This window comes from Varroa jacobsoni, unplaced genomic scaffold (genome assembly GCF_002532875.2).
Source record: "Varroa jacobsoni isolate VJ856 unplaced genomic scaffold, vjacob_1.0 scaffold_64, whole genome shotgun sequence".
Lineage (NCBI taxonomy): Eukaryota > Metazoa > Arthropoda > Arachnida > Mesostigmata > Varroidae > Varroa > Varroa jacobsoni.
Genome location: NW_019212966.1, coordinates 266,742 through 283,252, shown reverse-complemented (window position 1 = coordinate 283,252; position 16,511 = coordinate 266,742). Strand labels below are relative to the sequence as shown.

General features: G+C 37.9%; 1 protein-coding gene and 1 long non-coding RNA gene across 16 annotated transcripts in view; both read left to right on the top strand.

The window, feature by feature from the left end:
* Positions 1–7,064, top strand: LOC111261997 (uncharacterized). Its single transcript, XM_022835932.2, has 7 exons — positions 1–1,041; positions 1,998–2,450; positions 2,707–2,943; positions 4,252–5,253; positions 5,400–5,615; positions 6,007–6,312; positions 6,571–7,064. Exons 1-7 carry the CDS (start codon positions 967–969, stop codon positions 6,682–6,684), a joined length of 2,403 nt encoding a protein of 800 aa, XP_022691667.1. The 5' UTR covers positions 1–966; the 3' UTR covers positions 6,685–7,064.
* Positions 7,065–10,626: 3,562 nt separating this feature from the next.
* The window catches only part of LOC111261808 (uncharacterized), a 9,759-nt gene continuing 3,874 nt past the window's right edge, over positions 10,627–16,511 (top strand). The window contains exons 1-4 of one of the 15 annotated variants that reach the window (XR_015311751.1): positions 10,627–10,661; positions 10,854–10,936; positions 13,921–14,059; positions 14,293–14,371. This is a non-coding gene — a long non-coding RNA (uncharacterized LOC111261808). Of the gene's footprint in view, positions 10,662–10,848; positions 10,937–12,098; positions 12,502–13,072; positions 13,521–13,920; positions 14,084–14,292; positions 14,372–14,831; positions 15,371–15,617; positions 16,509–16,511 lie in introns of those variants that run through there. The other 14 variants (XR_015311736.1, XR_015311738.1, XR_015311747.1 and 11 more) reach the window with 14 other exon arrangements.

The window sequence follows — 16,511 nt, the reverse complement described above, 5'->3', positions numbered from 1 at the left end:
CAATAATTTATTTATTCCTCAGGTGTATCCGTCTGATTGAATAATTACTCATACATTTTTTTGATAAATTATTTTTTACGATAAAGTATAATATTGAGCTTATTTTCAATTTTTGATCCTAGCATTTCATATTATGTAAGAGGTAAAACTTGGAATATGGAAGCGACAAAATACAGGTATGGGGCGAATTATAGACATCTAGTGGTTTGTTCTACCATGTACAGATACAAAGATAATTTCAAATAGCCGGGTATTTATAGTTGTTTCTATTAAGTTGTCACTAATAATTTTCTATTTGGTTTATTCGTTGTATACAGTATTGGTTTTCGTAGGTCGTTGTCATTAATACGACGATATTTTGTACGACGTTAATACGACGAAACCTATCCTATTACACTTTTTGCTATCGACTTCGTGAGACATCTGATATACCTCTTCGCAGAGCTAACGATCTTTAAAAGCACCATTTGAGAAGTTCAGAAAGCAAACTTTAGATTTCTTCAAAAGTTGACATTTGTTAGTGGGTGATAGGATAGGTCTCGTTTAAATGAATCACAGATTTCAAAAAAGCGATGCAATTGAAAGAAAATGTCGTTATAGATATGATTTACAAAAGATAACTTAACCTAGATGTAGGTATGCTAAAAATAAAAAGACATAATGCCCACTCCATGATGTATAATTAACTTCCTCGGAGCGGCTCTTCTTTTAGTGGATTTTTAAACGCATCGCGCCCTTCCCTCTCCTGACGTTCACAAGAGGCAACCCATTGAACGGGTCATGTATTCTGTCTGAGTCATCCATTCAAATTTTAGCGGGCAACCGGTCCTGCTTCCTCCGCGCAAAAACTAAATTGAGCCGATTGTCTCACCTGCTGCCAACCATCGCTACGGCTCGGCGAAACGGTTCGACGATTTAATTTTGTGAATGTTATTAGTTCGAAACGGGAAGAACTGTTGATTTGCGATGGAGCAGTCACCTCTGGGCACAACTGTGCTCGTCGATGAGATCGTCTCCGATGCTCTGCAAAGGCTTCGAGCGGTACGAACTATTTTTGTTTCACCTCTTATGGTTCTGCCTGCCATTGGTTACAAAAAGTTAATTTACCACTTTAATTTGGTTGCGCTGGCTATTCATCGCATTATGTCTGTATAACTAGTCACTTGAACGTCTTACATGGGATTCATATACATACATGCTGCGCATTTAAACGTGTAAAATGTTTAAAGTATCATAATTAGGGGATGAGTTATTTCCTGTGGCATAGCTAATACATGGGAGTAATCTGAGATTTCGTGATCATCGATGTCCGCTGATGTTGAACACGACCATATTATCGTACATTCATAAATTCCGAGTTTCCATTTGTTAAACTAAAGCTAGTATTCACAACATGCTATTCAATTACATAAAATAGCGTTCATTATCAAACTGTGTAACAAATTCTCATTTCGCGCCATGTCACAAATAGCAAAATATATAATCGTAATAACAGTATATAATAGTAACATATAGTAATATAAATAATAGTAACCAATAAAACGGATGATAAAGTTGACCATATGCGTATATGTGTAAATATGTGAAATTTCGACATTTTATCAATGGAAATATGACGATATACCTGTCAAGACAAAAGATGTTGTTAGTGTAAAAAGAAATTAATTTTTGTAGATCATTGATCATTGCCATTATTAGGATTATATTCTGGCTCTTTTAGGATCATTTGCTGACAATTCACAGAACTGTTCACGCATAAAAAGAACTACAATACTGAAAGCTACCCTCACAATCTCAAATTTATACGGATCGGTTAGAAACGTCTTTGCTCTTTAGTAATGATGTACGTAACTGTTAGTCTTAAGACGCATATGAATGGCTGAAGGTTCGCGCTGCTTGAGGATCACTTGTACTATTTACAATGTCTGTTCAGAACTCCAGTAGCTTTATTGAGCAGGCTCTGCTCACCAAACCTATTTTTGTATCCTTTTTTTCAGGGCGATATCCTGCCTGATGAGTCGTTGTCGTTTGCTCCTCGTGAGCCCATTGCTCGATCAACTTCCGTGACACATCCGGCGGCTCACTGGGGTTACCGCTCATATACCGATGATATATTGAAGTCGTTTATCGATCGACCATCTGGGTTTAGTGGCGCACCAAATTTCTCTAATGATTCTAGGTTGAGAGAAGAGGGGGGACCCGACCCGCTGTCGGCAAGCGCATCATTAACCGCCCCATTTAGCGTCAATGGTAGCCGCACGGACGTGAGCAGGAATCCGCTGAAGGAAAATAGCGATCCATTCGATAACTCGATTTGTTCAAACCTCTTTAATGAGCAGCAAAATAGGCATCAGCTGGACTCCTCTGAAGAATTTGTGTCAGGCGAAAAGCTTTTAGACGAATTCGAAGCTGACCAGAGACGATGCCAAGAAGAAAACCTATTCAAGGATGTAAGTCATTGTGTTAAGACTGAGACCTCTTAGCAAAATACTCGCACTGAAGGTTTATTTCGTATACCGCATATTTGCTTACCGATCTTGTTTCCTAGCTATTTTCATTTTAGTTTAATCCAGTGATCGTGACGAGGCATTCTTGTATACACGTATTTTCTAAATATCAGGGTATATACATACATACTTCCGAACGTGACTGTTACAATATTTCCTTTATCGATCTTTCTATTTCGGGTTACTGCTGTTTTGACAGAGTCGTCCAGTGCCTTTTGAGTGCGCCTCTTTGGCTGTGTCGCCTGAAAAGGTTGTTCGAAAGCAAGTTCAACCTCCGGAATGGACTGAAGCTTCTTACCGCGTTGACTCCGAATCCTTCTTTACTGCCACTGGTCGAGAGTCAAGGAATAGCATACTTTCAGGAAAACAATCTTCTATAGCTTCCACAACAGAGACACTCAGCGCAAACAACAGCATCACCGGCCACCAAAAGGGAGTAAGGAACTGAACAGTTACTTAACAGACAAATGCATTTAATACAATTTGATTACCTTATATATAGAATATATTTTCTTATGTAAGATAGAAATATATTGATGATCCGTGTTTGTATTTATGCTTGTAGCATTCCAAATAATTAAAATGCACCAAAAATTGATAAATATACAAGCCTTTCAAGCTTGATAAAAGCATTTCCTTAAAAATAATAAATAAAAAATAAAAATAAATAAAAGGAATCCTATGAAAGGTACAAATGAACAATGAGGTTATGCGCATTGGAAATGCATGTAGTAGATTGTCGAAAAAATATTGACCGTTTTTAAAATAATAATTGAAGCTAATATTATTTTCATTTCAAAATAACATTACTAAACGGAATATGCACTGTTTTGATTGATGACTTTCTACCCCATTTTTCTGGTAACACCACAACCCATCATTGTAAACTTCTGTGGCCGAAAAATTAAAATAAGCGATTTTTGAGTTCAAAAGCGTAACACTAAATAAACACCACTAAGGGTGTTCCTGCAAAGAGCGAAATAAATGATAGTCTGATGGTGCAAGATCCGGGCTAAATGGTGGATGTATTAAAATAACTTATCTAACTTCTCTCAGTTCTTGCTGAGTAGTTAAAGATATATGTCGTCTGGAACTTTCATGATTGAAGAACATTTTCTTCTGTGCCAGGCGGCAGTACGATTCGTTTCTAATCCCACCGAACATACACCATCACGTTGTTTAGGATCAGTCTAAGCTTCGTTATAGATTGAACAGTACCGTTTCTTATTTTCAAATTACTATTCGTTTTTCGACACCATTATCAACCTCTTTTAAAATAACCTGATTTTGTTGCGTTACGTTAACTTCCGCAGCTGAAGGGGTTACTAATAGGGTAACTCATTTCGGTGTGACACCAGTTTTTTTTCGTGGTTAGCCAGCTTGCCTTACGCCTTTTGAAAGTGTTTAATGGTGGATTTTAAGTGATATCAACGCTATTTACGTGTCGACCTCGCTTAACTTTTTAAACATTTTCTGTAATTAGTTGACCGCTACGAGGAGCATCTTTTACACCTAATTTCCAGAACGAAAGCGGCTGAACCATCTTTAGACTATTTTAGCATGTCTACGCCTGCAAAATATCAGGTTTACCGACTTATACTAACGCCGACCCGTGCGATTTATACTGCCTGAGACACGAGACAATGCTATTTAGCTAGAAAAATGTTAGTGCTTTTTCAACAAGCTGATATATGATGTGTGTTCTCTTACTTACTTTGCTTTGTGTTGCCCTTGTACTTTGTAGTCAAGTTCTCCAGTTCCGGTATATGATTGCGGTCTGCCATACTTCCTTGGTGTTGTTCTTCCCGGCGTTGTAACACATTTCAATCTTCCTGCGCCGTTCTGTTCGGAGATCAGTGTAAAGTCTTATCTCAATGGCCAGCCACTTGCTTTATGTCACGTGTCACGAAATTCGGATCAGCGTAGCCTCCGAGTCTCGGTGCAACCTCCTCCGGATACCTGTGGAAATATATCAGTAATCTTAGAATTCAACTCTCAGTTAGTTATCCAACTGGCTGCTTTGAGCATGCTGCCAGTTCTAGCGCTTCCAGATCAAATTCTACTTGCTCCCAATATTCCTACGAAGGTTAACCTTCGATCAACAATTCGATTCGCGCAGCCACTGCAATTAAATGTAGTTTCGACAATGGTAACGTCGAAGGAAGTGAAACTTCTACCAGATGACGGAAACTTGTCCTTGGAGGTAACAGCGAAGGAAAGCGATAAGGTGCTCGATTTACAATTGATGAGTGACGGAAACACAGTAGCGTCATTGCAAAAACAAGTCGCAGTTCGCTTCCCACAAATCTCTCTTCGTGGAGAACAAGCACAAGATGTTTGCATCTTAGCTGTCAAGAATGAGGAGCGGTTTCCGGTCGAGGTTAGGCTTAGCGATGATTTTGGTGGACTGTCGTATTCGAAGGAGGTGCGCGTTCCTGAACGCCAGACATTGCAGGTTACAGTACGAACCGAGACGGTTCGTTATGGCCAGCCCGACCCTGTGGTAACTTTTAATGCGGAATTGCTCTCGCCTGTGCAGATTCCCCTACCCTTGACAAAATGTCGCGTTGCGTTGGTTCCTACATTTGTAGACCTAAAACCTGATCTTGCACGTTTCGTGTGGATCGCAGAAAAAGAGCTAGTATTTACAATGTCGAATAGCCAACGAAGTGTTAACCGAAAGCCTTCACCATGGAAAAGCGTCGTCAGGATATCGCCCTGCAACTTTATCTCGGATTATCTTCAGGCAAGTGCCACTGTATTGCACAATTGTTATAGTTCGTAATGACGTGTGACCTTGAACCTGGCGTCCCGATCTTCTTCAAGCGATGATACAATTAGGTGCCCGTAACTACTGTCCGCATTGTCTTGTTAATTGGGCCCTTATTTTAGGTTTTGGAAGAACCAAGCGATCCAACGAGGGTCTTGCTACGCGTTAAGCGCCCACCTCGTCTAATCGTTGGAACCTTGCGCTTCTTCCGGTGCAATGAAGCAGTTCCATATGGACTTCGTTACCCAATACTAGCACCAGAGCAGCCCTCGTTACTTTGGTACACTGCTTCAAACAATGCGACGTCGCGAGTCTATCAAATGCCCCTTGATGGAAAGGTAGTCTCATCGTCAATTCGTTCGAGGATATAATTGTGTAAATGAACCTTCGAAATGATCAAACCAACTAGATTTTTTTGATGGCCTAATCTGGTGATTACGAATTGTTAGTATACTTGTTTTTTATTTTTTACTAATGATATCCACATGTTCATATACTGCTGTGTTAACAAAACAACTATTTTATACGTTTCAAATAAAGTAAAATTAAAAAATAAGCAAGATGAGAATACATTCAAACATTTGTGGTTGTCGATAGAAATTGTCCGGAATATTTATACCATTTTCTAGTCTAACTTGCGGGTTCAACCGGTACTGAAGAATAATTTTACCAGACTGTAATACCAAATACCAAACTAAGAATTATTAAATTAGACACATTCAATTGCAGCTTCGTGTCTCGAACGACGGTCGATGTGCTGTGTTTGTGATGGTCGTAGATGGTGGCCATCGAAATGGGGAAATCATAGCACCAGGAGCATCTACGCAGCTCACAGTTCGAGAGCCTTGTCGGATTGTCTATGGGCTGGAATGCTGGCGTATTTTAGTACGTTATCGAACGGCGGCACACCGAGCGGAAATCCAGGCGCAGATACGCCATACAAATGCCCGTCCTGGACTCGAACCTGAGTATTTAATGATTGAATTTCGAAACGAGTCGAATGAATCTACAGTGGACAAGGGCGCCGCTGATAAGGTAAGGTTGCTACACTACTTGCTAGGTCCCAGAAACAGGCTTGTTCTTGAGCAAGTGTTGTTGCCAAGCCTAATAATGCGTACGACCTTTTACTGTTAGATAGATCATTTCTGCGCGCACTTATCGCAACAGCTTACGGTGACTTCTTTAACTTTTAGCTTCCATTTTCAATGCGCCCTACTCCGTGTGTAATAGACGTTTTACCGTACTCAAGTCTTTAACGTGTATCCGGTCTTCTTTCTATGTATTATGCTGTAGCTTCCCGATGATGCACAGTCGCTCATTCGACTTTACCAGCTCTTTATGACTACCGTGGAGGAGATTCACGTCCAAGGACCGGAGCCCGAGGCAAGCACGTTCTTTGCGGCATGACCATAAACGCGCTGCTGTCATCGTACGGAGTTTGCTAGAAGAACAAAAAAAAATATCTGTATATACAGACAGTTGGAAAATGAATCTGGCATCAGAAGTTATTTTAGAAAACAGCTTAAGGAGGGTTCAATGGGTCACTCCATGGAATGGTCGCTTTGTATAGTGTCTGTTGTCCCGCGATTGAACCAAACTGTTGATAGCTAGTCCACTCAACTTTAACTGAATATAGCACATTGACAATGAAAGCGCCATATTGAGGCATTGTAAATATGACATTGAATGAGAAATCGTCACTCGATATGGTTTAGCTATCGAGGGTCATATTTTAGCAGTCGAATAGAATATGCTATTATAATAAATGTTTACCATCTATTTATTTATCAACTGAGTGTTTAATTAAGCTATATAAGAAATATTATTGATCATAAATGTACATGTAAAACCAAGTGTGCAAATCCAACTTTGCACTTCACCTGAGAAATACAACCCTTCTTTCACACTTTCCACGTTTACTAAAAATGTTTGTAACAAAAACCTAAAAACATACTCTAGTTTGTTCTACAACAGGCTCTAAAATCTTCGTGCAGCTTTCAACTTTTTTTTTCATTTTTTTAACCTAATGCCTGTCGAAGTTAGACTAAATAGTATAAATTGTACGTGCTAACAGACTTGAATCGGTACTTATTTCTGCTGAATAGGAATATATCGATTTTTTTTTTCGTTCACTTACCCGTAATAATACTTAGTAGTAATTAACAAGGCAGAAAGGAAGACACCTAACTGATGGAAACGGGATACTCGCAAAGCGCTCAACTAGTGTTCGCGCTCAACTAGTGTTCTAAAGCATGAAAAGTTCCATCTCAATTAATTGAAGTTGCTAACATGCGTTTTTAAAGAACTTCGTATAATTTGTGGATAAGTTAATAAAGGATACCTTGTATTCTATCTGTACTCCTTTCTTTTCCCAGCCATATTGCCTACAGAGTTGTGTAAGCAGCTAAGAAGTGTCAGCAAATTATTAACTAGCCGTTACAGACAGCCCAACGGTAGTTGAATAGTAGATTTGAAAAATAATATATTGTAGAAGGCATATATAGGAAGTCTCTCGATATTTCGAGGTTCACGTCTGATATCGCCATCAGGCATTCCATTATCGTAAATGTGGGATTGAAAGAAACCAGTTGGATATGCTTTAGCCGAACTAACTGCATCATTAAGACGATTGCCATCGAAAATCGACCTGGGTTTATTAAGCAGCCATACTGGAGTTTGTGGATTTCCAATAGATCCGTCGTATTGTTGAATAACCCTTGTGACAATCTTCTTGTTACATATCCGCTGCACCGCTGGGCATCCTTTTTTTCAACTTTGTAGGGGTAGCAGTCGTGTATTTTAAGTAATTCGTCCCAAGGGATCCAGCCGTAAAAGTCGTCCAGGATTATCGTTTGCTCCTGTCGATAATTATGCCACCATTGTGATCTGTTTTTATAATACACTGAGGTGGTAGAAGCGGCTTTAGAAGCAGCACGTGATTTGCCCGTACGAGACAGACCAAATAGGATGTAAACGTTAAATCGAAAGTTACGAGGTTTAATTGCAACCAAGAGATTTCGTAATTCAGATAATCCTCGGTAGAAACGAACGGAAGTAATTGGGTGTTCTTGAGTCACTTCGCATAGGTTTTTTCTGTCATGAACCAGAGAATTGACGGTGTCCTGAAGGTCACTTCTCCCGCCTTGAGTTCTGGGTTGTCCAAATTCTTGAAAGGAACCAGACTTGCAACAATACTGTTTATTTTTAATTTCGGTTCCTTTTGTGGGTTCGATGTGGCAGTTAGGTGGTAGTTGAAGTTGAAATGTCAAGGTATATTAAACCTAACATAGCCTTGGAGATGAGGAATATTAGTCGCGGGCGAATATGAGGTAGCCATTGTTAAAAAGTGAGTTTCCGACGTTGATTAGTTGGTTAATGTTTTTTCAGTATAGTTGTTTACCGTAAACACCCTGTGTATAGTAGTTGACACTGTTAAATGTTTGAGTTGTGTCGAGTTTACATATAGCGAAGTGAAGGCATAGTTTACCCTTCACTTCACGACACACCTCTCAGCATTTGTAAGATGATAGAAATGTATAAAAGGGAGTAAGCGGCCAAGATAAGATTAGGTTGAAAGTGTCACTTGAGTTGATAGCATCGCTAAATGAGGCAGACCCCCCTAGTTCCTATCAACGCTTTTTTGAGCCTTTTTTTTTCCTAAACTGACTAGCAAGCTTTCGGGACGCCGCAGCAGGTTCTCAGCTGTTCTTAAGATTACTACGCTTATCCAATGAATGAGAATACCACACTGTCGTAATGTTTGTGAATTGGACATTTATCGCATTCCCTAACCAATACTGCAGAAAAAATTCATTCAAAAATTATTTAAAAAACGATGCTACATGTGTCACTGTCGGGTAAAAACAAGTAGGTATATTATATTGATGATTCAACTCGCTTAAACTAAGCCATATGATGACTGTGTCTAGAAGTGTCAAACACAATACTATCAAGTTTTTGTAGCTTCAACAGAAATAAACAAACTTGTTGATTACAGATTCCATACTTCCATGGAATAGATTCCATATTCCTTAGAAATGCACTACCTTTAACTGACCTTGTGGTAGATCTTTGACTTGACAAGGGCCTCTTCAGCGATAAGTAATACTGAACTATCTGAAAATAAGTGTATCCAACATAGGAAAATCTGTATGAGAGGACGTTCACAATATCTATACTGATTTCGCAAAATAAAAACAGCAGCCATTGACTGTCTTAATAAAGTTGTATCAGTCTGCGCCCATCGCCTGTCATTGACAGATGAAAATACTTTCTTAAATACATTGCAGGAGAAACCTGATTAAGAGCTGGCCCAGTTTGTCGACGCCACCGACGTGGGCCCCGTTAGCATATATTAATTATACTTATCTAGTTAGTTTAGTTGATCTACAGTTGTTTACTGGAGTTAATAACTATACGATAGTTAATCTGTTTTATCGGATTGGTTTTTAACTTCTAATGGTGGCACCGTTTCTTTTTTGTATTAGCACTCAGTGATAGTAGTCACTCTGCCTGTTTATTTTGTTGATACAGCAAAAGTTTCATAGGATAATTTGATATAATACGAATTTCTTTGTGTACGGCGAAAGAATCCAAGGTACAAAAACATTTCGGCGGAAAGTCGAAAAACTGTACGCTTTGCTGCTGATCACTTACGAATTCGCCCAATTCAATTATGACAATCAGCCTGATTAAATCAAACACTGATTTGGTCTAAAAAATTGTAATTCATTAGTAGAAAAATGTTTGGTGTCAGCATTTATGCTGTTATTATGGCTGCAAAAAGCATCATCACCGTCATATTCAAGCAGATGACTCATCCTCAAAAACTTTTTTAGCTATTGGGGGATTTAAACACGGGCCCTCATTTAGTAGACGTAATGAACTGGTAAAAATGGCGGCCTAACTGTATTTTGAGTCTCTTAGGAAAAATTAAATAAGTTTGCATAATACAATTTTTTTTTGACATTCTTCGAAGAGAAACTCCGCAGAGCCGTTAAATAGAAAATAAATGAAGGCACTGTTTTCAAAGTATAGTTCAATAAAGGAGTTTGCATATTTGATAAAAAGTAAACAGGGAAAAAAGGAGGCGAATGAGTTTATCAATAGGAGGATTGACAATTATTCTCTCTTCGCGCGGTTTTTAAAAAAAAATAAATCGAGACTCGCTACACCTCGTGGACTAAAAAATGTTATTAATAAGTGTAATTAAAGAGCTCTTGTATGTTGTCTGAGTTGTAACAATAATAATTAATAGTGGTAGTAACTTCGTCGCACGTGCTTGGAATAGAAATGAGATTATTGCTCTGTATTTGGGAAGAGTGTATCGAAAATATAACAAAGAAGTCTAGTACGGGTAGACATCTAAAACAGCCTGAGGAAAGGTCAGATTTATTTCACATTTAAGATTACTGATGCATTGCGGATAAAGTGAAAATGTTGTAAAAGACTAACATGCAGGAAAAAGTGCAGTTTAATTGTTCAAGCAATATATAATAACTAATAGCTGCCCTTATTGTAAACTAGGCACTGTTTTCTGGAATTTTAAAAGAAAAGCCAGCTTCACATTTTTACAGGTTTACAGTGATACGCTATTTCGAGGCAGATGTTCCTCTTCATGTTGTATGCAGCAGTAGATGATGACAAGAGCACGTTGGAGGTAAAGCTCATGATTCTCATTTTTAGGAGAAGTTTTTTCTAAACATATGGACACTTATTTATTTCTAAGTTTCTAAATTATTTCTAAGCAACGTGCGGCGTTTCCATATGAACCATACTAAGTTTTTGGCCGAAATGTGATGGCCGAATCGGCTCGGATGTTCACAATGCAAACGTGACAAAGCGGGCTGTGAGTAATGAAAATTGCCAAGTATTTATAGCTTTCTTTTTTATATCATTGTTTTCCGTACTGTAAAGATAAATAATACGTTAGGCAAATCGTCTCATAAAGTGAAACAGGAGAAGTTTATGGTCTTGTATATGACAACGCTATTACTCTAAGGCATTTATGTGTAAAATTATGTGTGTCATGTTCGCTTGCTGAAGTAAATCTTTAAATATATAAGGAATAAGAGCTATCCATACCGAAATATGAGAAAATTAGATATAGATCTAGTTCCACTGCAGACACATGTTTTATTACTCGGCATACTAAATTCTGGTCAATGTGGTAAACCTAATTATAGTTTTTTAATATTATATAAAGTTAATTTTATTTATTATTTTATTTAACTACAATGAACATAATGCTTGCCAAGGGTCGAATGGGATCATTGTTTCTTTAAGAAATATCCAAACAACGTGGCGTTGATGGCCTGGAACAGAATGATGCTCATAACCCCATAGCGAAGTGGTAAACCTCTTTGAGTACAATCGAATTGCGTAATATTCCGTTTGCTTGAAAACGGTTAATTAGAAGACATAAGGATTCTAATCTGTCACGCTAATAAAATAATCACAGGGTGATTTTTAAGGTTATTCAGCGAGATATGGATGCAGTCAATCATCAAAACCAAAAGTAATATTAGCGAAATACAAAATCATCCTAACACGAAGCGAACGATTAAATGGGGTCAAAAAAACTTTCTATACTGCAAAACATACAGTTCTGTAGCTCGAAATGGCTTGAACTTTAGGTCGCTTTATTTTTTTTTACTTCTTAGGCATTTGTAGATAATTTAACATAATAATAAATAACGACGTAATGGCTGGTGGTGTATCGTTGATTAATAGGCTCAATTAATATAGAACGAACTTGATTATTGTCACTGAGATATACTTTGTTTTGTCTGCTCCTCCATCTCCGTACAGCCGTATGGTGGCTGTGTTATTCAAGCAGCAGGGGATAACTGAGTAGTGAGCCGCATATTTCTCGAATTAGCACACGCTTGTATTTCTTGTTTTTTCTATTTTATGCAAGATTGCAGGAGAAATGAGTATTTTAGTTATTTTAGCGTAGGTGAACTTATACAGCTTGCTTGGTAGACAGATCACAATTACCAAAAAAGCCGGAAAAACAATAACGTAGCTCTTTTCGAGCACAGCAGCTGTTGTGTCAGCTGCGAACTGCGAATTCGAGTTCCTTACAAAAAATCTAAGCCATGTGCCATATTCATATAAGCACAAATCTCATCTTATCACTTAGTTTTATAGGTAAAGTTTAAATGTGGACAACTATTGGTGTTTTGTGCCATAAAGCGTAGTGGAATTTTAATTAGCTAAAAGGTGAGAACATTGCACATAATAGTACCCAAACAATTCAGTCTGTTCTACGGCACCAAACTTTAACGATTGTATCTAATTGCCATTTTACTGTTTAGCATATGATGCGCGCCGAGCTGACCGTAAAGCGGTAATACGTTTAATGACAAGTAATATGCTTTCGCAATAAGGGCTACCACAAAAGTACATTACCGTTTCATTGATTTTTGACGCGTCTAAAAGTGGACTTTTAAACATAACACACCGTATTGATTTCACAGTGGCGCAAAACAGTGCGCATTTCGCTCGTTCGGTCGTGCGGTTCTGATAGGTGACTTCTGAGCAGTTACCGTTTTTTTTTTAGTAAAAGTACCTATTGGTACTGTTTTTTTTTCTTTACTTAAGGTGGATACCAAATCTTGCAATCAGAATTTCTGTTGAGTATTTAAACGAACGCTACTTCAATTCTAAAAACATGCGAACCCGTCGTAATTTCTCGGTAGTAAGGAATTAAACGAAGGTTCTTGACTTCGCAGAAGAGCGCCTCATCAGTTCTTATGACATGCGGCAGCTGTGCACAAATTATATGCTTTGACCAATTATGCAAACTTATCTGCATCTATGGTTAGATAATTGTACATAGTACTTTGAAAATGATGCATACAGACAGAAACGATAGAAACATGATTTCAAACCAGTTATTGCACGTTATATATCCCTGGTAATTTTCGAGAAATTGTAGGTTCATAAATCGTTAGTTAATGTAGTGTATAACTGTTGTATTTGGGCTAGATTGCCAGATATTTGTTACAAGTTTCAACATGTACTGCAGCAACGTGTCGGTTATGCCGGAGATTTCATATTCCGTAAACCAGGTTCATGTCATCGGTCCTATTATGCAAATACAATGTCTTTAGAATACAAAGCAACCTGGACATGTTTACCTATATAAAATTCTACATGAATTCAAATGGTAAGCAGAAATATTCGGGAAAATATTATGATTGAGGTCTTGAATGGTGATCAAGAAAGACGTCCCGAAGGTGAGAATTGTAACGTCCATATTTATAGAAGCGTTTTTTAATATATACATCAATTTAATCAGAAACGTTCACCTATGCAATCAACGTTTTCACCTGCAACCCGTTTGTACTTCGGCCCATGACAAAGCTCTCGAGGTTGACAAAGCAAAATGCCACAAAGCACATATGCAATGGTCATAGAAAACTGCTAAGTATTCCCTTAAATGTTTCATTTCTGTATTTGATCCTTTCTTCACTACACGGATCAAATAACACGATTTTGTACAGCCATTCCAGATGTGAGAGTTCGTCGATTATGCTAGCATAAAAAATATAAACCAGTTAATTTCAAATTGTTTTTCTATTGTGTGTGCTTGCAAGTTGATGATGTATGTATGTTTCATATTATTATATGCAATAGGTCTCATATCTGCTGCTACAAGGAACAATTTACAGACCGGAAATGCAGTGTAGCATTGTTGTAACTCGGCCCTGCCATTTGGCCGTTGCGGATATACCGAGTTCGTCTGCAACGACCTCGGAACCATCTCCCCTATGAGGTTTGTCCGGGAACAACAGGGAAGGTAACAAGGGCCCTAAACGTAAATCTACTGTACATTGGTGAATTTATATATAACCATATATTTCGTAAACAATGTGTTTAGCCTTAACAGAGAAATATATATATTCGAGTAGATTATTATTCGATATATTCAAGGTTTAAATATCTTCTGCGCTATACAGTGATGCTAAAGTATTACTGGTTTTTTTTTTCTCTACGTGAATTAACCAGATCAGAGTGGATAGCCACCTATCGAACGACTACCGCCTGTCTATACGTTACCACCGAAACGGATGAATATAGGCTGGAGGTAAGCGGATTCAACTTTAAAAAGATAAATGTTTACGTTTTTAGTATATTTTCACTTGCTTCGGTTATTAACTTGGTTAGGACAAACAATTTTCAAAATAATGGCAACGTATTATGGGAATATGAGAGTAAACAAAATTAAAAATATCTCTTTCGTCTTGTATCCAAAGTGATATTGGGTATTGTAAAACAGAACTGTCGACAAGAACCTAAGCTTATAGCAACATTCGAATTCCAAATCGTTCATTTGTTTTTCATTCAGTGGAGCCGACGCGTGCAATAGCCAATGTCATCTAAAACAAAAGTGATTCATGAATACGATTATATGATGCGATCCAAAATGCGTTCAACTCTGTTCTTTTTACACCCAAAAAAGAGTTTTTCAAAATAATGTGCACACTTTGTTTTTTGAATAAAAAAAAAGTATCGTTCGGGTATTATAACCATAAAATTTGTTGTAGATGAGATCTCCGAACGCATTCAACATATCTGCGAACTGCAAAAAAAATGTATATGAAAGCCTGTTAAAAAACGTTGTTCCGAGGATGCCTTTACGCGAAATGCTTCGAGACTTTGCTAACATTAATGTTAGAGGTAATTAATTGCAGATTGGCTACCTCACAATTTTTGTCAAGCCTATTTTTGATTGGGCTATGCACGATCCTAGTGAAATAACGGATCACAGTGTGTCTTATCTAGTCGATACATAACCCGATAGCTCGATTGTTGTGAACTAATACGTATCCTTATTTAGCAAATTCGATTCTCCATCACATGCCACTTACTACCACTAATCGATGCACGTGGATTTATACATGTTTATTAGTCCGGCTAATGGAACACAAGACGAACACAATGTCGACACGAAGTACCTGCAAAACCTTAGATCTTCAGTGTCGGAGCATATATTTGCATTGCCATTTCATTGAAACTCAAATGCTCTCCGTATGACAATTATGACCTTTAATAAAAACATTTTTTGTAAGCAGGGATTTTTAAATGTATATAATTTTTGCGAGGAACAATACGAATAGTTGTGATGTGGAAAAGTTAAGTTGTTTTTAATTACATCATCAGAACTTCGATACTAAATAGATCTATTAAAGCCTGCATACAGCACCACATGAAGGGTCGACAAAGTCTGAATCCTAAGCTGATCACCGGTGTGTTTTATCCCACATCAGAATGACGACGGTGCGACATCTGCACAATGTTTTAAACATCAATTCTTCGGGTTAACCTTGCAGAAAAGCAAACGTAGACGGTTCCAGTCTCGCGAAATTACCATTAAGCATCGCCTTTTTGAGTCAGGGATATTAAATCCGCACCTCGAATATTTGCAGGCAGATTCAGCGTATCGACTCTATGTATGCATAAGATCAGTGTGCTTGTAATTTATTGATCTTAATTAGTTTGTTGGTCCAAGGCGTACTCGAGCTCATCCCCGACTATATGAGGATGAAAAAACCAATACCAAACAGATCGCAGTACCGTACTCATTTTCGCGTTGGGAATTCGGTCATTTCAAGGAGCAGGGCGAAGGCTTTTGCAGGGCCCCGCCTGACTATCCGAAGATTACTATCGCCACGAATTTAGTAGAGAATTCTGTTTGAATTTGATAACAGCATTTGTGGCCGATACAATGTGTTTGATTTATCAAACTGCTACTGGTAGATGGAAAATGAAAGATGAAGTCACTACAGTGTAAAATTATGATAATTACGATACGAAGAGTCATCACGACGTTACATACGAGTTAGCTTGGATTATATTTAACCTAATTCGCATATAACTGAAAGAGCATGCGAGTGCTTCGATTATATTGACACCCGTAGCAAATTACCAATGTTTTTTATCAACGAGTATTACTACGTGGCTTGCTTTCATGTGCATTGCGTAGTCATTTACTTCCGCCAATAATATAATAAATAAAAAAATATTAGAAAGCTACAAACTCGTAATCACTTTACGACTGGGTTTACTTATCTGTCATTATTCTTCACCTTGAAAAAGCCTGTGAGGGCTTTTCTTGTTGTTAGTAGGTATATACCATGTATAAGAAAAGGCTTATAAGGTATTTTCCTGCATTAGAACTGCAATGAGGTGACCTTCGCCTTAAGATGTATACCCATATGCATGTT